Source organism: Pomacea canaliculata, linkage group LG2 (genome assembly GCF_003073045.1).
Source record: "Pomacea canaliculata isolate SZHN2017 linkage group LG2, ASM307304v1, whole genome shotgun sequence".
Taxonomy (NCBI): domain Eukaryota; kingdom Metazoa; phylum Mollusca; class Gastropoda; order Architaenioglossa; family Ampullariidae; genus Pomacea; species Pomacea canaliculata.
The window spans coordinates 12,041,615-12,057,999 of NC_037591.1; the positions used below are offsets into that span (position 1 = coordinate 12,041,615).

Genomic DNA, 16,385 nt, shown 5'->3' on the forward strand with positions numbered 1-16,385 from the left:
GAGAGTGCGACCTGGCGGCCATAATGCTGCGAGTTACAAGTCCACAAATTAAATTAAACTTCTTAAACTTGTTAAGTGTTATGGGACCGCCTCTCCCTTGTATCTTGGATTATTGCTGGCTTATAGCTTTCTGAGGACTGCGATACGTTTGAGGGAGAGAGAAAGACTGGAGTAGTGGAACTGGAGTAACGGCTGTAAATCTCGAGGGTGTGGTTGTCGTTCCCTGTACATTGCTGTTCAACTCTTGTCTGACGTAACCTCCGGGGTAATAACCCGTTGTCAGCACACCGTGCGCTTTCATTTTTGCCTGAACTTAAGGGGTGATTAGAAGGAAGGGTCTGTAAATAATCATTGCCACCACGAAAACTTATTTTAGGCTTTCGTAGACCTCTGGGCGAGATACGGATTCATGTAAAATTAAAAAACACAGAAATAACTGTACAGTTTTATTGTGCAGAAAACTAGAAACACCGGATATACGACAAACACATAATTTTGGGAACAGAGCACACAAGACACACGACACATACAATAGGTGTGAAAATATGTCGATTCGAAATATTTTGTCTATTTAGAATGCATGAAAATAAATGCTAAAGTTAACCTCACCACCACCACCACCACCAGTTATATACATATATGATTCGTAATAAAGACAGGGGTATTTATTAATACATTCGTATGTAACCTAGATTACTACTGTATGTATATATGTCCTAGTATATCTTGTGTTTGACGTATTAGGCGAGTAACCCGCTCGCCGTATAAAAGCTAGATAGGCGGAGCTCCTCCTGTCTAATGATCCTGTCATATAAACAAGCTGTGTTTGTTACAAGTTTCAAGAGGTGTTGTTTAAAGTGAAATTACACAGAATAAACTATCCTAACAGCCGCACCCATGCGCTCAACCCACCCGCCCTTTAGCAGGTTTAAGTGGACAAGTCTTCAGGTGCAATTCCGGGTCTTTCACATTTACGAAAAAGCACAACAACTGAAGAATAATTTCTTAACATGATCTTAACATTTATAAAAGGCACACAGGGACTCCAACTGCAGCTTGTAAAGCCCACAAGTACTTGAAGTTATGGGCAAAGTAAACTCTAGAAACAACAGCTGCACAATAATACCTTAAATAGGATAAAGCCATAAAACATTACAAATTTTTTTTTATATATAAAAATCAACAAGATGATCGGACATAAAATCAAACAAATACAAAAAGGAAAAGGGCACAGGCCATCTAACAATAAGGAACAAATAAACAGTTCCGCTTGTGAATAAAATAGAGAAGTCAACTGGAAAAAAAAGACTTTGCTCACGTTTTGCTGTGCTCATGGCTAGCGAAAAAAAGTTGTCGTTGGTGTGGAAAGTAAAGTGAATATATTGTCCAAGTGCCACCTGTAGGTTATGCTTCCTGAAAATGAAACAAACTGACACAGCTTTCTGTTTTGTGTCCAGTCACCTGTGGTCAGGATATCTGGGATCTGTGGACGTCTGGTGATCAAGTGTTGCACGAGGGAAGATGTATCGGGTGGCAGTGCGAGAATGCACGGTCAGAGTATCTTGTATATCTTGTCTATCTTGGGTGGGGATGTCCTTCGCGGGAGTGGGCTGACCCCTGAAGAGGGGACTTGAGTGCCTCTTGCAATTCCAAGGGTCGGGTGTGGCTGTAGCTCTTTGACCGCTGACCTTTGCCGATGACAGGATTTCTTGCCTCCTAAAAGTGATTACGAACTTGATTTGGTGAGTCATTCACGCGGCTTACATGTACGAACTGAGGTTATACGTCACTGGTGCAAACTGCCGAACACTCACACCCCACACATCCACCCACATCAACACCCACCCATACACACTTCGTCTAGGTGTTCTACCTATTATTGTCAGGTTATTTTTAAGAATGCTGTAACCGATGCAACGCTGACCAATTGTGAACATACATTATTTGGTTTTTAGACAGGAGCGCGCGTGTATGTATGTGTTGGTGCGGGCGGACACGTTTGCGATGAACAAACAAAGCATTAAAAAACAAAATAATGTTCGTACGTGTACTTGTGTGTGTGTGCACACGCACATTCACAAAGAGGGAGAAGGAGAGAGAGAAGACGAAGTTTTCATTGACTCAGGCCACATGGTCTCAATATTCAGGTGAAGAGCACAGCTCGTACAATTACATTAAATGACTGTGTCAAGTATACCATAATGCATAGTCAAACAGTATTAAAGTTGTCCTACTACTGTGTTGCTAAATATTTCTAGTTATTGTCTCATAACCAGTTGAGACAGCAAACTGCCGCGAAATGCAGTTAAATATATAAAAGCAGTTCCTTGCGATGTTTAGACCACTGATATAGATAGCTAGCCAGGCTGTTGAGGTTTGTAACATCGTAAAACAAAACAGATAATGTACAGTATCATCGTTGGGTTCTACAATAAACTGGTAACAAAAATCAAGTTGTTTGGTGGCAATGGAGAGGTGTAAGTCCTCCTTGTGTGATTTACAAAGGGGACACTTCAAGTACAAATACTTTCACTTATCTATACCTATGTGTCTTGAGATCGGAGATCCCCAAACGATATATAATTAGGGAATCTCCAGGTATCTTATTTTTAACATTGTGCATATATGGTTTTTAACTGTAGGCTTAGTTTTACATAAACAGGAAACCTCTAGCTGTATAAAACATGTTGACGCCAGTCTTGGTTGTAACAGTTAATAGGCGTTGTAAAAATACTGTGCATCCTGGTGTAACCTCACGTATCCACATCCATGAAAATAAAGAGTCATGCACACATCTGATACCTAGTACATCGTCTGTCCATAGTGTAGGTGTGACAATATATTACACAATATTTGTAGTAGTCTGCCACAGTCTAGTCCAGCATCACAGACATGAGACTTTGTACGGGTATTGGGAATCCACCAATGTCGCCATGAACCCTGTCGGTAGGAGTGTCAGGGTGGACATTGATGGTCGTTTCCTCAGTTCAAGGTGTATACTCGCCTACCTGCTTTCTTTGCCGTGTAACATTTTATGTCGAACCATTCATTTCTTATATTGTGTGTAAACAGTTGAATGTCATAACATCAGCCACGGCCGTCAGTTGAGGCGTGAACGCGTTCACAGCTATGTTCACATTTGTATAGAGCATGGTTTTAGCTCTGGATAACTTTTCTAAAAACTCGGGAGTCTGGAGATTGGACACGAATATATTTTTTTAGCTCAAGGTTCTATGTTAGTTTCTCGATAACATTGGAATTATCAGGGCCTACCTGTTCATGTAGGTCAGATTTGTAAAAGATGAATGCTAAAGGTGGGTGATGTGACTCCAAACGCTCATCAACAGTTAATTTCCTCGACAAGTTTATAACACTGTTAGAATAAAATAAAATAATCTATAACACTACAGCCAGACTGTAAGGTGGTCCTTTTTGTCGAGTTACAGTTTCCATTCAAGATAGAGAGGTCAAAGTTCTAACAGTCGTTTACTATACTCGCTTGAAGTCTAGTTTGGGGACTATCTGGTACTAGTGGGGTTTCTATTTTCATGAAAAAAGAATTAATATGTGCCGAGATTTCGTTGGATTTTGCATTTACTGTTTAGGTCTCCACATAGAATAATTGCGACTTTCCCGAGTTTTTCCAAAACTTCTAATAAGCGATGTTCCAAAGTAGACACGCCATTATTGAAGTCAAACACCTCGTGGAAGGGAGAACCGACGGAAGGTAAGAATTTGCAAGTGAGGTACACCTTTGTGTTTGTGCCAAATAGCAGCCTTGAAATTTGTATCACGGCAATATGTTCATAATTTATGTTAGTTCTTCTAATGAATCTTCTGAGACATTTGTTTGGAAAACCACTTTACCCCCTGACCTGCGATCCTGGTTTGAGAACTTTTTTGCAAGAAGCATTCGTGCAAGGTAAACTGGTCACATTCACAATTATCAGTTACCAAGTTTCAACCATTCAAAGTCAATGTTTTTACAAGATATATACGAGATAAAATAATAGTAAATCATCAATATTGCACGATAGAACGATAACTAATGATAACATGTGAGGAACAACGGATGCTCGGCAGAGCGTGTTCACTAATTTCATTAAGTGAGCCACGGCCCAGACCTCATTTTCTAGGGGTTGGTTTTGATTTTCTAGAGTTCTCATATTTGTTTTACCCACAGTCTGTCATTTGGGAGCCAGTTTTCGGGAAACTTGGAGTTTTGGCTTGTCGATGGCCTGTTGACTGTGATGAGTAGTAAGGAAGTTGGCAGATGTCCAAAAATGCAGGATAGTTAGATCGTTGAACAACATCATATTTGCAAACATCTAGAGTGACAGTAGAGGGGGATCTGTGTCCCTGATGACCCGTCCTTTTCGTGACAACAGCCTCAGGGTCGATGCAGTCACCAGTTCGGGGACGTGCGCATCTCGGTTCTGTAGGAAGCTGACCATTTTTGAAAAATGCAAACTTCCCTTCCTCACGGGTTTTCAAAATGATGTTTTCCTCGTCATTAAGTGATGACTATAGCATTAGATACTCAATTTTGCCTCTGAGAGTCTTATTGCTTAAAAGTAGCATTTTGTCGGCCCATCGGTGGAGTTGCACCATCATGGGACTGTCGCCAGTCTTCTTGTTTCCAAGCCGATGATGGCCTGCTCAATGTCCTCAGCACATCATGATTTCACAGCACATAATTATGATCACTTCAGAGTTACATTCAGTATAGTTCTCATCAATGCTTTCTTGGATCCCGAACACTTTAACATTTTCTCGCCGAGACGCAGCTTCCAGCGTGTGTCCGCTAAGTCTGACTGTCGAGAACCGACTTGTAGTAACTTGAAAAGCCGATGACGCATGAGAATCAGAAGTTCGTTTGCTCGCGACTAACCCGCACTCAAGACTGTTATTTGTGACTTTTCTCAGTATTCATGGGATGCTATGTCCTCTGTGGCCAACTGCTTTATCTCATCCCGGTTATCCTCCACAGGAGAAAGCAGCTGCCGGGGCACCGAGGGTTCTTCCATTAGCTTTCCACTCCGTACAGTCTGTTTTAAATGTTGTGACAATAGGTTACAATAGATATAAAGGAAGAAATACCGGTAAACATTGATGATGTTCACAACTTACGCAGCAAAGTTGCAGGTTTGCAAGTTGCACACATGTAAACTGTTCATGCACACAATAAAGACGAAATAGCAAGGCTGGAAGCGTTAATTGTCTCTTTTATTTGATATTTGATTAATTCCCATAAAAAGTCTATATTTTTATTTAATTTTATAGTCTGTCAAAATGATATGAAAAAGAAATATGTATACACCTTTTGCAAAAAAAAAGTACGTAATATCCTAACCCTCGTTTCTACTATAAAGTATACTAACAACTGGGTTATAAAAATATTACACTTTCCCCCTGCCCCCAAAAATAGCAGATTTAGTTGAGTTCAAGTCAGTACAAAATTTCAAAAAAAAAGAAAAGATAATACTTGGCCTAAATGACCCCTTTCAAACTAAATATTTAAGGAAAGAGTAGGAAACTAAATCTGTAAGGAAAGAACAGGAAACTAAATGTGGTAAAGCGACACAACATTGCACCAAAGGGAAAACCATATTTTTAGCTTAGGTATCCGCATTCATTCCGGGTGGCTTGACACATATTATCAATTCAAATTTTAAGAAAATAACCGAGCACATTTATGGGGTGTTTAGGGATTTTTTCTATTTGTAACACGGATTTTACCTGCAGGTACAATTAATTTCAATCTGACTGGAAATGAAAGAAGAGGCGGGAAAAATCACGTGACATGTTATATGACATCATAGTTATTTTTATATGCTCTTGAAGCGACAGAGACAACCACATCATCATTCATATCTGCACCAACATTTTGTAATATGACAATGTGTGTTGACAATGGAAGCCACATGAGAAAACACAACAAACTACTGCATTGTTTATGCATTCTTCTACCCTCAGTGTAAATCTCAAGCCATTCATTTCCAGACAACATTAGCTTCCTTGATTGTAAGCTATGTTTTCTGGATTCCTTCTCAAACGTGGATGGACAACCACACAAAAACTGTACAATGAGGTAGGAGCCATTTCATATTGTTGTCGTGGTTTGGTTTATCTTACCGCCTGCGAAAGACTTGTTAGAAAAGGAGGATTTTGATTACTTTGTACAAATATATATCTTTCTTTAAAATTTAAAAAATGTAAACAACACGAGCATATCACGTAAAGATGTATAATAATAATCATAATAAACAATGTTTAAAGATACACAAGACATGCAGAGTCACAGATAATATCTTTCAAACAAACATCTGTTAAAAAAAAAAAAATCAGGATTTCTTGAGGTATGCCCCAACATACATTTATTAAAAAGTAATGAAATAACCTTTGTTTTTAACCAATGTGATATGTTTGAACTATAGTTTCCGCAAAAATCATCCGAATTATGTCAATCTCTCAAGTCTTAAAAAATAAACAGGAATTAGTCTCATGCCTCTAACCCATTAAGTGTAAAGCATGTTCTCACACTTAGTAAAACATTGCATGTCAAGTTGGGGACATTTCTTATTTTTGAAATAAAGGGTAATAAAATTATTTCTCAATTTCACCAAACAGATTGTAATATATATACACTTGTATATGATATAACAGATATTTAATAAGCTTAATAACTAAATGAAAATATCTTTAATATAAACAAATCTTTAATGTATTTCAGTTTATTTTACATGTCTGGAAGATTTTGTAGGATATCTTTAGGAAATTTGGGACTTTTCAAAGTTAAAGTTCTTTTCGAAAAATGTAGTTAACGAATTGCACGTTTTAGACCAATCACATTCGGTACAGATATTTACAGGATGAGCAGGAAAAGAGCACGTACTTGCTTGGAGGATTCTAATACAAAACAAGCCAAGCACAGATAAACCACCAGATACACCATATTTACTGTCGACGTATCTGATATAGTGTCAACACTGATATAGTGTCAACAGTTCTATAGTGTCAACACTGATATAGTGTCAACACCCACCATCGCAGTCCGAAATCCAAGACTTGTTCCCGCATCCTCCGTGATTACACAAGTCTCATGTCACGGTAATAGTCTACTACGTCCTCTTCACGTCCTCGTGGCCCAGACCAGCAGGAACCACGTGAGTGATGAATTCACAGTTCTGGTTGCAGTGTTCACATTCGCACATCGAAAATTGATCACATCTAATCATGAACACAGCGTTTAAAATCGTTTGTCGTTGCACTGTTTCTCACTTGCATTGAAGGCACACATATTTAAACACCACTGGGATACAGCAGGCAAAGATTCCTGGGCTCAAGCTGTTCCAAAAACAATAAAAACTCACTGTCCTTAATATAGTTCAACTTCGTTCACAATCCCGCCTGTGTAGCGAATTGAATCATTCTTATAGTCATGCATCAGATGCTGTATTTCTCCGGAACGAGAACAGGAATGAATGAAATAAAGATAACATATAGTGTACAGACTGGTACACTGTAAGAAAATATAGGCACAAATAATTTGGAGTTAAGAAGCGCTCTTACTCTTTGCACATCTTATGTGAAACTGTTTACAGAAAAAACTGCAGGAGATCAAACATTAAGACCCTTCCTTACATCCTCCTCCGATCAAAGTTATATAAACAAACTGCGTTTTGGTTTGTGAAATTTGGCATTGAAGGAGAATTGTTTTTTTTTTATTTTTATAAATCAGTTCCATGCAAAGAAAAAGCGTCCACATATGAATGCCATGCCGAGAAAAAAAAAACTGTGTAAACTTGCTTTACGGTTGCGTTTGTACAAATAAGCTTATTGTTTTAATTTGGGTTTTGAACGTAGTCAGCTTTATGAACCATTGAACCAGATAACCACTCATGCGTCAAACTCTTGTGATTCGCGTGAGATCTGCAAACAAAGTAAAGACGAATAAATATATGAAGGAACCACAGCAGAAAGATCTGCGTTTTGTGATGTTTTAAGTTAGTAACAATGTAGCAACAATAAATACCCCATGTAACCTCCATGTCACTAGGCAACAGGAATTTTGCATCTTATGGTCCGTCCTTTGACCGATTAGTCAATATGCAGCGTATGTCTGCAGTGATGTTTCACACTTTCCATCGTAAGTCAACAAATATATTTGTTGTTCATCTCTTAGAGTTATTTTGATTCGTCAAAGATTAAGTTCTTCTGTACATCCACCAGTTTTCATATACTATGTTATGACTAGTAATCAAGTTCGCTAACAATGTTCACACTCAGACGACATCGCCTAAAGAATTTCCTACACCGGACCGTCTACGTCCTTAAATACCACGTGACTGTATCAAGCTCTAGCCTTATTACCTGAAATGTAGGAGTTGGAACCACAGATACCCTTGCTCGTTTGATATGGAACTGAAAACAGATTAAAATAAAAGCTTGATCAAGGACGTATTAAAAAGTGGAGAAGTAGAAAGAACAATTATGTTTAAATGTTGTTCTTGTTGTGGACATGAACATGCTGTCTAGTGTAGTCTATTGTTCACTGATGGCGTGATGCTGCGAACATGGGAGAACATATACAAACATGTCGTTGCTGGTGATGTTTCGACGATCATGATGAGTAGAGATGATTAAGAGGACGATGTCGATGATTTTATAGTAGTGACGGTGATAATGAGTACAACAGTTGGACTATATGCTTACCTCGCCCTCGGGAACATTCTGGTAGAAATGGTCCCACGAAAAACTGGCAGGTTCCTGGACGTCTGGAAAACCAAGATTGTTACACTGTGTTATCACATGACCTACGAACAGAAGTTCCTAACACTCAGTGCATCGATGTCATAAACTAAAGTGTTATCCACTGAGTGATATCAAGCCTCAGTTTAAAAGTATGTCAAGTAATCAATGCCAAGACTTATTCTATTGTAAATTCAGAGAAAGATATAAAACGGACGTTCTTGGAGCCCCAGATATGAACCTTAGGCACGTATATACCCCAGGGCTTAATTTTACTTCCACAGCTGTCGACCATACCCAAGACTAAAAGTTGATCACCTTGGTCTGCAATTGTTTGAAATTGCAGCTTTCTTACTGTTTTCACTCCACAGCTAAGCCTGTGGTAGTGTTGCCTTTGTTCCATGACTACGGTCCCAGGTAAACAGCAACGATTAGACTTTTAAATATGATGACACAAAATCCTCACATCATGTCATCGAACAGGATTGTTACCTAGTCCTCTGGTCCCCTTCAGTTTGTCTGTAGCCCAGGGAGATGTGATGTTGCTGTCGAGGGTGGCGTTGTAGTGGTGTCTGCTGTCGTCATCGCCAGAGTCAAAGTAGCTGTCAGGTCTGTAGCTAAGAGGACGAGGGGTTCCATACAGGGGCAGACGTCTGAATATTTTGGAGAAGTCGCTTTGGCTGTAAAAGAAAAGAATCTCGCTTGACATTTTGTTTGTATTATATTTTACAAGTAACATGCAGGTCAACAATCTTAATAACTCTGATTAAACCATGCAGTTCCCCCGCATCATACCCTTGAGTTCGTATGTTCAAAATAATATCCACAAAATCCCACTGGTTTTGCAATATGGTACACAGGGTAGTTTGTAAATGTTAGATATTAGCGAGACACCAACTCAGGTTTAAAAAACAATCCCCTACTTTTGTTCCAAACAGTTACAGGTGAGGTGCCTAAGCTACAACCAACCCAAACTGAGTTTTTCCCCATAAATCATTGGCCTCCAGTGGAACAACGAGTATAATTTGCATCAGATTTAACTTATCCACGAGTAGTTAGTTACAACAGACTAGTCTTGATAGCTTTACATGTTTTGAATGAGGATCATTTCCTTTTCCGACAAGAGAGATACACTCCGTGTTAAAGCTAGTAACGGTACAGCGCCCTCCCCATGTCACGTGATATGAATTCGCATGTGTCCTTACCTGTCATCCATAGAATATTTTGCATTTCTGGCCTTTCTCTTGAAGCGGATGTAGACCAAGACGGCGATGACAAAGGCAGCGATGAAGAAGAGAGGAATGCCCACTGCAAGCCCGATCACCAACTTGTAGTCCGTGGCTGCAACGGCAAGAAAAGAAAAACTTCGTCAGGTTGAGAAAAGGCAGACGTGTAGCAAATACACGAATACATAATGAAAACATTCCTAGATTTTACCCTCATGAGCTGAACTCCAGACCTCACCAGAATGGAAAAAAAAAGAAAAAAGAAGAAAAGAAAGAAAGAAAGCAGGGAAAGAAGCAATGACTGCAAAATAATTGTTTTGCCTACTTTTGTCACTGGTCATGGGCATTCTATTGTTATTATTTTTAAAGAACCCTTGCTGAAAATTTATACTACTATAGCAATATCTGTCTGACTTGAAAAAAATAATGAGTGTAATCAATCAACAGACAGAAGCGAGGCTCTACTTATTTATTAATACAAACGTTCTCCAGTATCACATTTCATGAAGTTGACAAGACTTCAAATGATTTAGAGATACAGTGATACCTCGGTTCTCGAACATAATTCGTTCCGGGAGGACGGTCGAGAACCAAATTGTTCGAGACCGAAGCAATGAAACCCATAGGAAATAATGGAAACTGGATTAATTCGTTCCAAGCCCCAGAAAATGCGTATTTACTGGCCTAATTTGTATATAATATGTAGAAAAACATGAGTCTTAACAAGAAATAAGAAATAAAAGTGTATTTATTAAAACAAAAACAAAAAAAATAATAAAATGTACTGTACAGTACAGTAAATTGTGTTTCATTTACTGTACCTGTACCAAACTTTATGGCAGGAGGGAATGAATGTGGAGGGAGGAGGAAAGGGGGATGGTTATTGTTTTGAAGGGGAGTCCTCTTCAATAAAAACAGAGGGTAACTGCTCTTCGGGTGTTTCTGTTCTCTGTATCTTTTGCTGAGGAGAATCAGAATCTTGCTCTGCAGTTGCTTGTCTGATTTCTTTACGGAAGAAGTTGTCAATTGTTTGCTGTTTTTTTCTCCTTTGCAAAATTTTGCGGAAAGTGGACATAACATTGTCATTAAAAATGTTAACTGCTCTATTTGCTACCACTTTATCAGGGTGATGTTGTTCAACACAATTTGCGATTTCTGCCCATTTTGCACACATTTCATGACTCTCCACAAAAACGTGACTCTCTCTCTCTGCACTCACACTGATGACGCAAGCAAGGCGCGCTGGGCAGATTGAACGCCATTCGGCTCAACTCGGCTCATCTCGGACGTTCGGATGTTCGAGTTCCAAATATTTGTTCGGATTCCAAGACAAAATTTTCTCGAATTTCCTGGTCGAATACCGATTTGGTCGAAAGTCAAGGCGTTCGAGAACCGAGGTATCACTGTACTTTACATTTGCCTATGGCAGTTTACCTCATAATCATGCCTACGCACTAAAAATGCGTATTTGTATTTATATTTAATCTTCAAATAAAAGAGAGAGAATGAGACAGAAAGAAAGAGAGACTAAAGTGGGAAGTTATTTGGTTACTTACAGGTTGTATCTGCTTGTACGGGCCTGGAAACAAGCGAATGTTTATTTTAAATTTATTCAAGCATGATCCAGTTCATTTATTGCACATGTAAAGCTAATGGTAAGCAGATAACCATTTAAAGGCTTAGCTGCTTCAGAAGGAAAGAAGATACGAATAAAACTGTGTTATCAGGCCGAGTATTGTCTGGAACAGGTGCAAATAAAAAGAAGCAAATTATTTCAAACTACATGGTCTCTTGACAGCTATAGGATACCTATATTCTTTAAAATGCTGAGTAACAGAATCTACTTTTTATTCTCTTAATGCTCCTACATTCTTTGTGTGTGTATATGGTTTGTGCGTGCGTGTGTGTGTGTGTGTGCACGCGCATGTGTTTATAATTTGTTTCTTTTTAGATTTTATTTTTGCATTATATTATAATTAGAAAACGAAATAAAGCGATTCTCGCTGATGAAACGGAACATATTATCTCAGAAGTAGACTAAAATACTTTGCAGTAGATGTGTCGTAAACATTTATAAGTTGAACTTCAAGTTGACAACATGGAAAATAATCATTTGAACCGTGTTTTGAGTCGCTACAAAAGTGTTAGCAATGTCGAACGGACTGACAATGAAACTAAATTCATGCCGATCATTAGCTGGTCGAATGGCATATTGGAAAACAGTGAAAATATTACTTACTTGCACTCTGCTGTGCCATTGGACATCTCACAGACATGTCCGGAGCCACAGACTCCAATAACATTCTTCAAATCACAGAGGTTGGTAACTGCGGATGTAAAACAAGTTTTCGTATGAAAAAAAGTTTCTGCTTTACAAGTGCATAGTGGAAAGGGTATTGCGATGTAGATTAGAAAGACATAATGGTTACATTAAAATTAAATGTTTTCATTTAAATCGGTGCTTGTATTTCAAAACAAGATTACACTCTGGTTAGAGTTGAAATAAATACTTTCTATTAAATCATCAAAGACAGAGGAGAAAGAAATTAAAGACCAGAGTCTTGACAAGGACTTAATATTTTAATGTAACTGGAAATCCAACTTACTTTTTCTATTATTTACGGTGAAACTAGAAGCATTGGATGTTTGGTTATAAATTGTAAGGACGGCCTCGTAAAGAATTTGCAAGGTAGACGCAGTATAATTCCTGGTCTGTGAGTCTGTCCCGTTAGTTATTGTTATCTCAGCAGTAAACGTGACGCTCCCCAGGCTGTGGAAACAAAACAGCAACAACAAGATGATCATTCCATCATTAAAATACACACAATCCTTAAGATAAAACGTTTTTGTAGTTGTTTTTGATAACAGGTGTAGTCATGGTCATGCTAAGCGATTGCGCTTGCTGACGACGAGTCTGGGAGATGTCTTGAGCATCATCAGCAAGGAACTTACCATGAGAACTACAATGTCTTTACATCATGTTAATCATGCTGGATTTATGGTCAGCCTTATTGTCAGACTCACCGGATAGACGTGATGATGATGCTTTGAACATAATTGGTATCATTCAATAGCCGCCAGAGCTGCAATCACATTTAATTAGAAATTAAAATTACATCGATTGTCAGTAGTGAACATCAAACAGAGGTACAAGTGCAAAGCCAGGTAGATATAACACACTAGCGGACATTGACCTTTATCTAGAAGTTTATTTTCTTTAACATAGAAGGTATTTCTATCACAGGTTAAAGCTCATAATATGTTGACGGATAATCTCGCTCAGAAAGCTCACCTCTCTAGTGATCTCTTTAGACAAATTTTTAAAAGCCGGTGACGACACGTCATCCAGTCTGTCTGACTGAACTTGTCACCGACTTCCACACTCAAAGTCATCTCAATGGTCACCTTAGTCATTTCTATAAAAAAAAATTGAACATTCGCATACATTTTACAACATTTTGCAAATTTATTTACTAATTTATACATATTTAGTTATATTATATAACTACAATTATATATATAATATTTTTTATTAGATCAGAGAGTCATGAGACCTAACAGTTTTAGTATAATTATATGCATACAGAAATCCAAGGGAAGAAACATAATACAGCTGACCAGTTAGCACATATTAATGAAATGAAAGTAGGTTGTGGTTTTCATTAGGCACGTTTATGAATATCGTATCCCTCATATCCTTTAATTACAGACAGTGACATTCACAATGCATTTGCCATATCCATGTTGTTTGTACCCAGTGTTGAATGGTGACATGACAGAGTGTTGGTGACGTGACACTGACAGCGACTACCTTTCAAACCTTCGCAAGTATCTCTGTGTAGATAAACATCTGTATCCAGACACATCAGGAATAGTTGCCATAGTGATACATTACATTAAAAATAAAGGACGTGCGAGTTCAGATACACAAACAATTTTAAAAACTTGTGCACTCGAGTGACTGATCGTACATCAAAGGTGGATACAACTTACGGATGCAGATGCTCGATGTCCCCTTCTGATAGCCGGCCACACACACACACTCATAGCTGCCAGCAGTGTTGTGACACATCTCATTCTGACCACTACAGTTGTGTGTCACACACTCATCGATGTCTGTAAGAAACATGGTCACATGACACAGTGTAAATGCATGCTACATATTAAAACCTGACCATGAGAATTATTCAAAATAATAAAAAGAGAGAAAAAGCGCTTGTACATGCTAAAAAGTAAGCGCACCAATAAATTAACGAGAGAAAAAAGTCTCGCTGTAGTTTTCATAACGGACAAGAGTAGTGAGGGAAGGTAGTAAATGGCAGAAATTTGTGCATGTGCATTTAATTGCTTCTGATTTCTACTTCACAACTGTACTACCTATAATTTGATTTTTAGATGTTAATTATTTACGACTTCTAAATAAACCGCATTTAACAATTTTTTTTGGTGAAGAGAAAAAGCGAAGCAGTAAAACCAACTCACCCTCGCACACCATGGATGCGTTGTAGTGATAGCCGTCAGTGCACACACAGGTAAATCCACCCACAGTGTTGCTACACGTCTGATGAGAGCTGGTACAGTTATGTGTGTTTGATGAACATTCATCCAGGTCATCATCACATGTAGATCCTGTCCATCCTTGTTTACAGGTACAGTTGCCAGTGACATGGTGACATGACACAGTGTTGGTGACGTTACACTGACACTGACTGCTGCAGTTAGAGCCGTAGGTGTTGTTCACACACTCTGGTACAGACAAAACGACAGGATCCATAATAGTTCACGGCTAATTGCTTTATGATCTTGAGATTTTGCTTTGCAAACATGGATACATTATTTTATTTGTGAACGTTGTCTAAATATTTCCTACATGCTAAAATCCTGACCGCGAGAATTTCTCAATAACAAAACAAGAAAACACGCTTTTGTATGCTCAAATATAAGCCGGCCAGTAAGTCAGCATAAGAAAATAATGTTGCTGTAGTGTTCACTAGGCACATTTATGAACATGTTGTTGTTCCTAGTCTCTAACTATGTAAAGTGACCTCACCTGTGCAGTTGCCGTCTGCATGTGTTTGGTAGCCAGTGTCGCAGACACACAGGTAGCTGCCGTTGGTGTTGTAACAGGTGGAGTTGGCCACACAGGGTGAGGAGCTGTGAGCTGTACACTCGTTGATGTCGTCGCTACAGTTGCCTCCTGTCCACCCACTTCTGCACGTGCAGGCGCCGTCAACCTTACTGCAGTTGACAGTGTTGTTGGTGATGCAGGTGCAAGTTGAAGAACAGTTTCCTCCGTAAGTTCCCGACGAGCATTCTGTTGTTGAAAATAATAACAATAAAATAACACAAAATGTAATAGTGGATTATTCGAAAATATGTATAAAAGAGATGTTGAAAGTGAAGTAAGCAACACAGACACACCGGCCAGAACCACCGGCTTATTCTCCAAACATTGTCATGGTTGTTACATGTGTGATGTCACTTACCCACACACACGCCGGAAGCGTTGTAGTGATACCCGTCCTCACACACACACTCGGGGCCGTTCTCAGTGTTGTTACATCGCTCCTTGTCTCCCGTACAGTTGAGTGTGTTATTAGAGCACAGATCTTTTATGTTACAAGTGGCACTAACCCATCCTTTGCTACAGTTACAGCTTCCTGTCACGTGGTCACATGACACAGTGTTGGTGACGTTACACTGACACTGAGCACTGCAGTTAGTGCCGTAGGTGTTATTGGTACACTCTGTAAAAATTTATGAAATTTATAATTATGTAGGTACATAAAAGTTCACAAACAAAAAGAATTCACATTCTCACTCACACGCTCACTATATGTAGAAAGAGATGGAGAGAAGCTGTGAACACTTGATCACTCCTGACCCTAAGCTACAGTGACCTCACCTGTACAGTTTCCGTCTGACAGTGTTTTGTAACCAGGGTTGCAGACACACAGGTAGCTGCCATTGGTGTTAACACAGGTAGAGTTGGCGACACAAGGTTTAGGATGTTGTTCACACTCGTTGATGTCTTGCTCACATTTCGTTCCATTCCACCCGCTGTTACACGCGCAGATGCCGTCAACGTTGTTGCAGCTGGCGGTGTTCTGGGTGACGCAGGTGCAAGTCGAAGAACAGTTTCTCCCGAAGTATGTCGGCCCACACGCTGTTTCAAAACAGAAGAATCACGTGACACTAACAGGGATGATGGACCAGGGCAACGGTAAACAATTAGGACTTATTTGCTAATAAAGAAGACGCTAAGAGCGATAATAGTGAGGATGATGTTTGATTTCTATATCGCACTGGTTTTCATCATGCTAGAAATTAAAAAAAAATCTTAATAATGGACATACAAGCAAAGAGGCAGATGATGCTAATGACTAGTGAGGGCATAGAGAGAAATTG

The 16,385-nt window shown here is 39.0% G+C and overlaps 2 protein-coding genes across 17 annotated transcripts in view; both read right to left on the bottom strand.

The window, feature by feature from the left end:
* Positions 1-7,732: 7,732 nt before the first annotated feature.
* On the bottom strand, positions 7,733-12,745 carry LOC112557072. Its single transcript, XM_025226701.1, has 8 exons — positions 12,584-12,745; positions 12,217-12,304; positions 11,534-11,556; positions 9,957-10,092; positions 9,244-9,431; positions 8,716-8,777; positions 8,374-8,424; positions 7,733-7,932 (listed from the first exon to the last, which is right to left on the bottom strand). Exons 2-8 carry the CDS (start codon positions 12,240-12,242, stop codon positions 7,900-7,902), a joined length of 519 nt encoding a protein of 172 aa, XP_025082486.1. The 5' UTR covers positions 12,243-12,304; positions 12,584-12,745; the 3' UTR covers positions 7,733-7,899.
* Positions 12,716-16,385, bottom strand: part of LOC112557059 (multiple epidermal growth factor-like domains protein 6) — a 59,710-nt gene continuing 56,040 nt past the window's right edge. For 14 of the 16 annotated variants that reach the window (XM_025226673.1, XM_025226679.1, XM_025226682.1 and 11 more), the window contains 4 exons: positions 13,971-14,093; positions 13,270-13,393; positions 13,002-13,060; positions 12,716-12,747 (listed from right to left, as the gene is read on the bottom strand). In XM_025226673.1, coding sequence (XP_025082458.1) covers positions 13,045-13,060; positions 13,270-13,393; positions 13,971-14,093 — 263 coding nt within the window. In that variant the 3' untranslated portion in view covers positions 12,716-12,747; positions 13,002-13,044. Of the gene's footprint in view, positions 12,748-13,001; positions 13,061-13,269; positions 13,394-13,970; positions 14,094-14,459; positions 14,724-15,027; positions 15,292-16,385 lie in introns of all 16 variants that reach the window. The other 2 variants (XM_025226669.1, XM_025226668.1) reach the window with 2 other exon arrangements.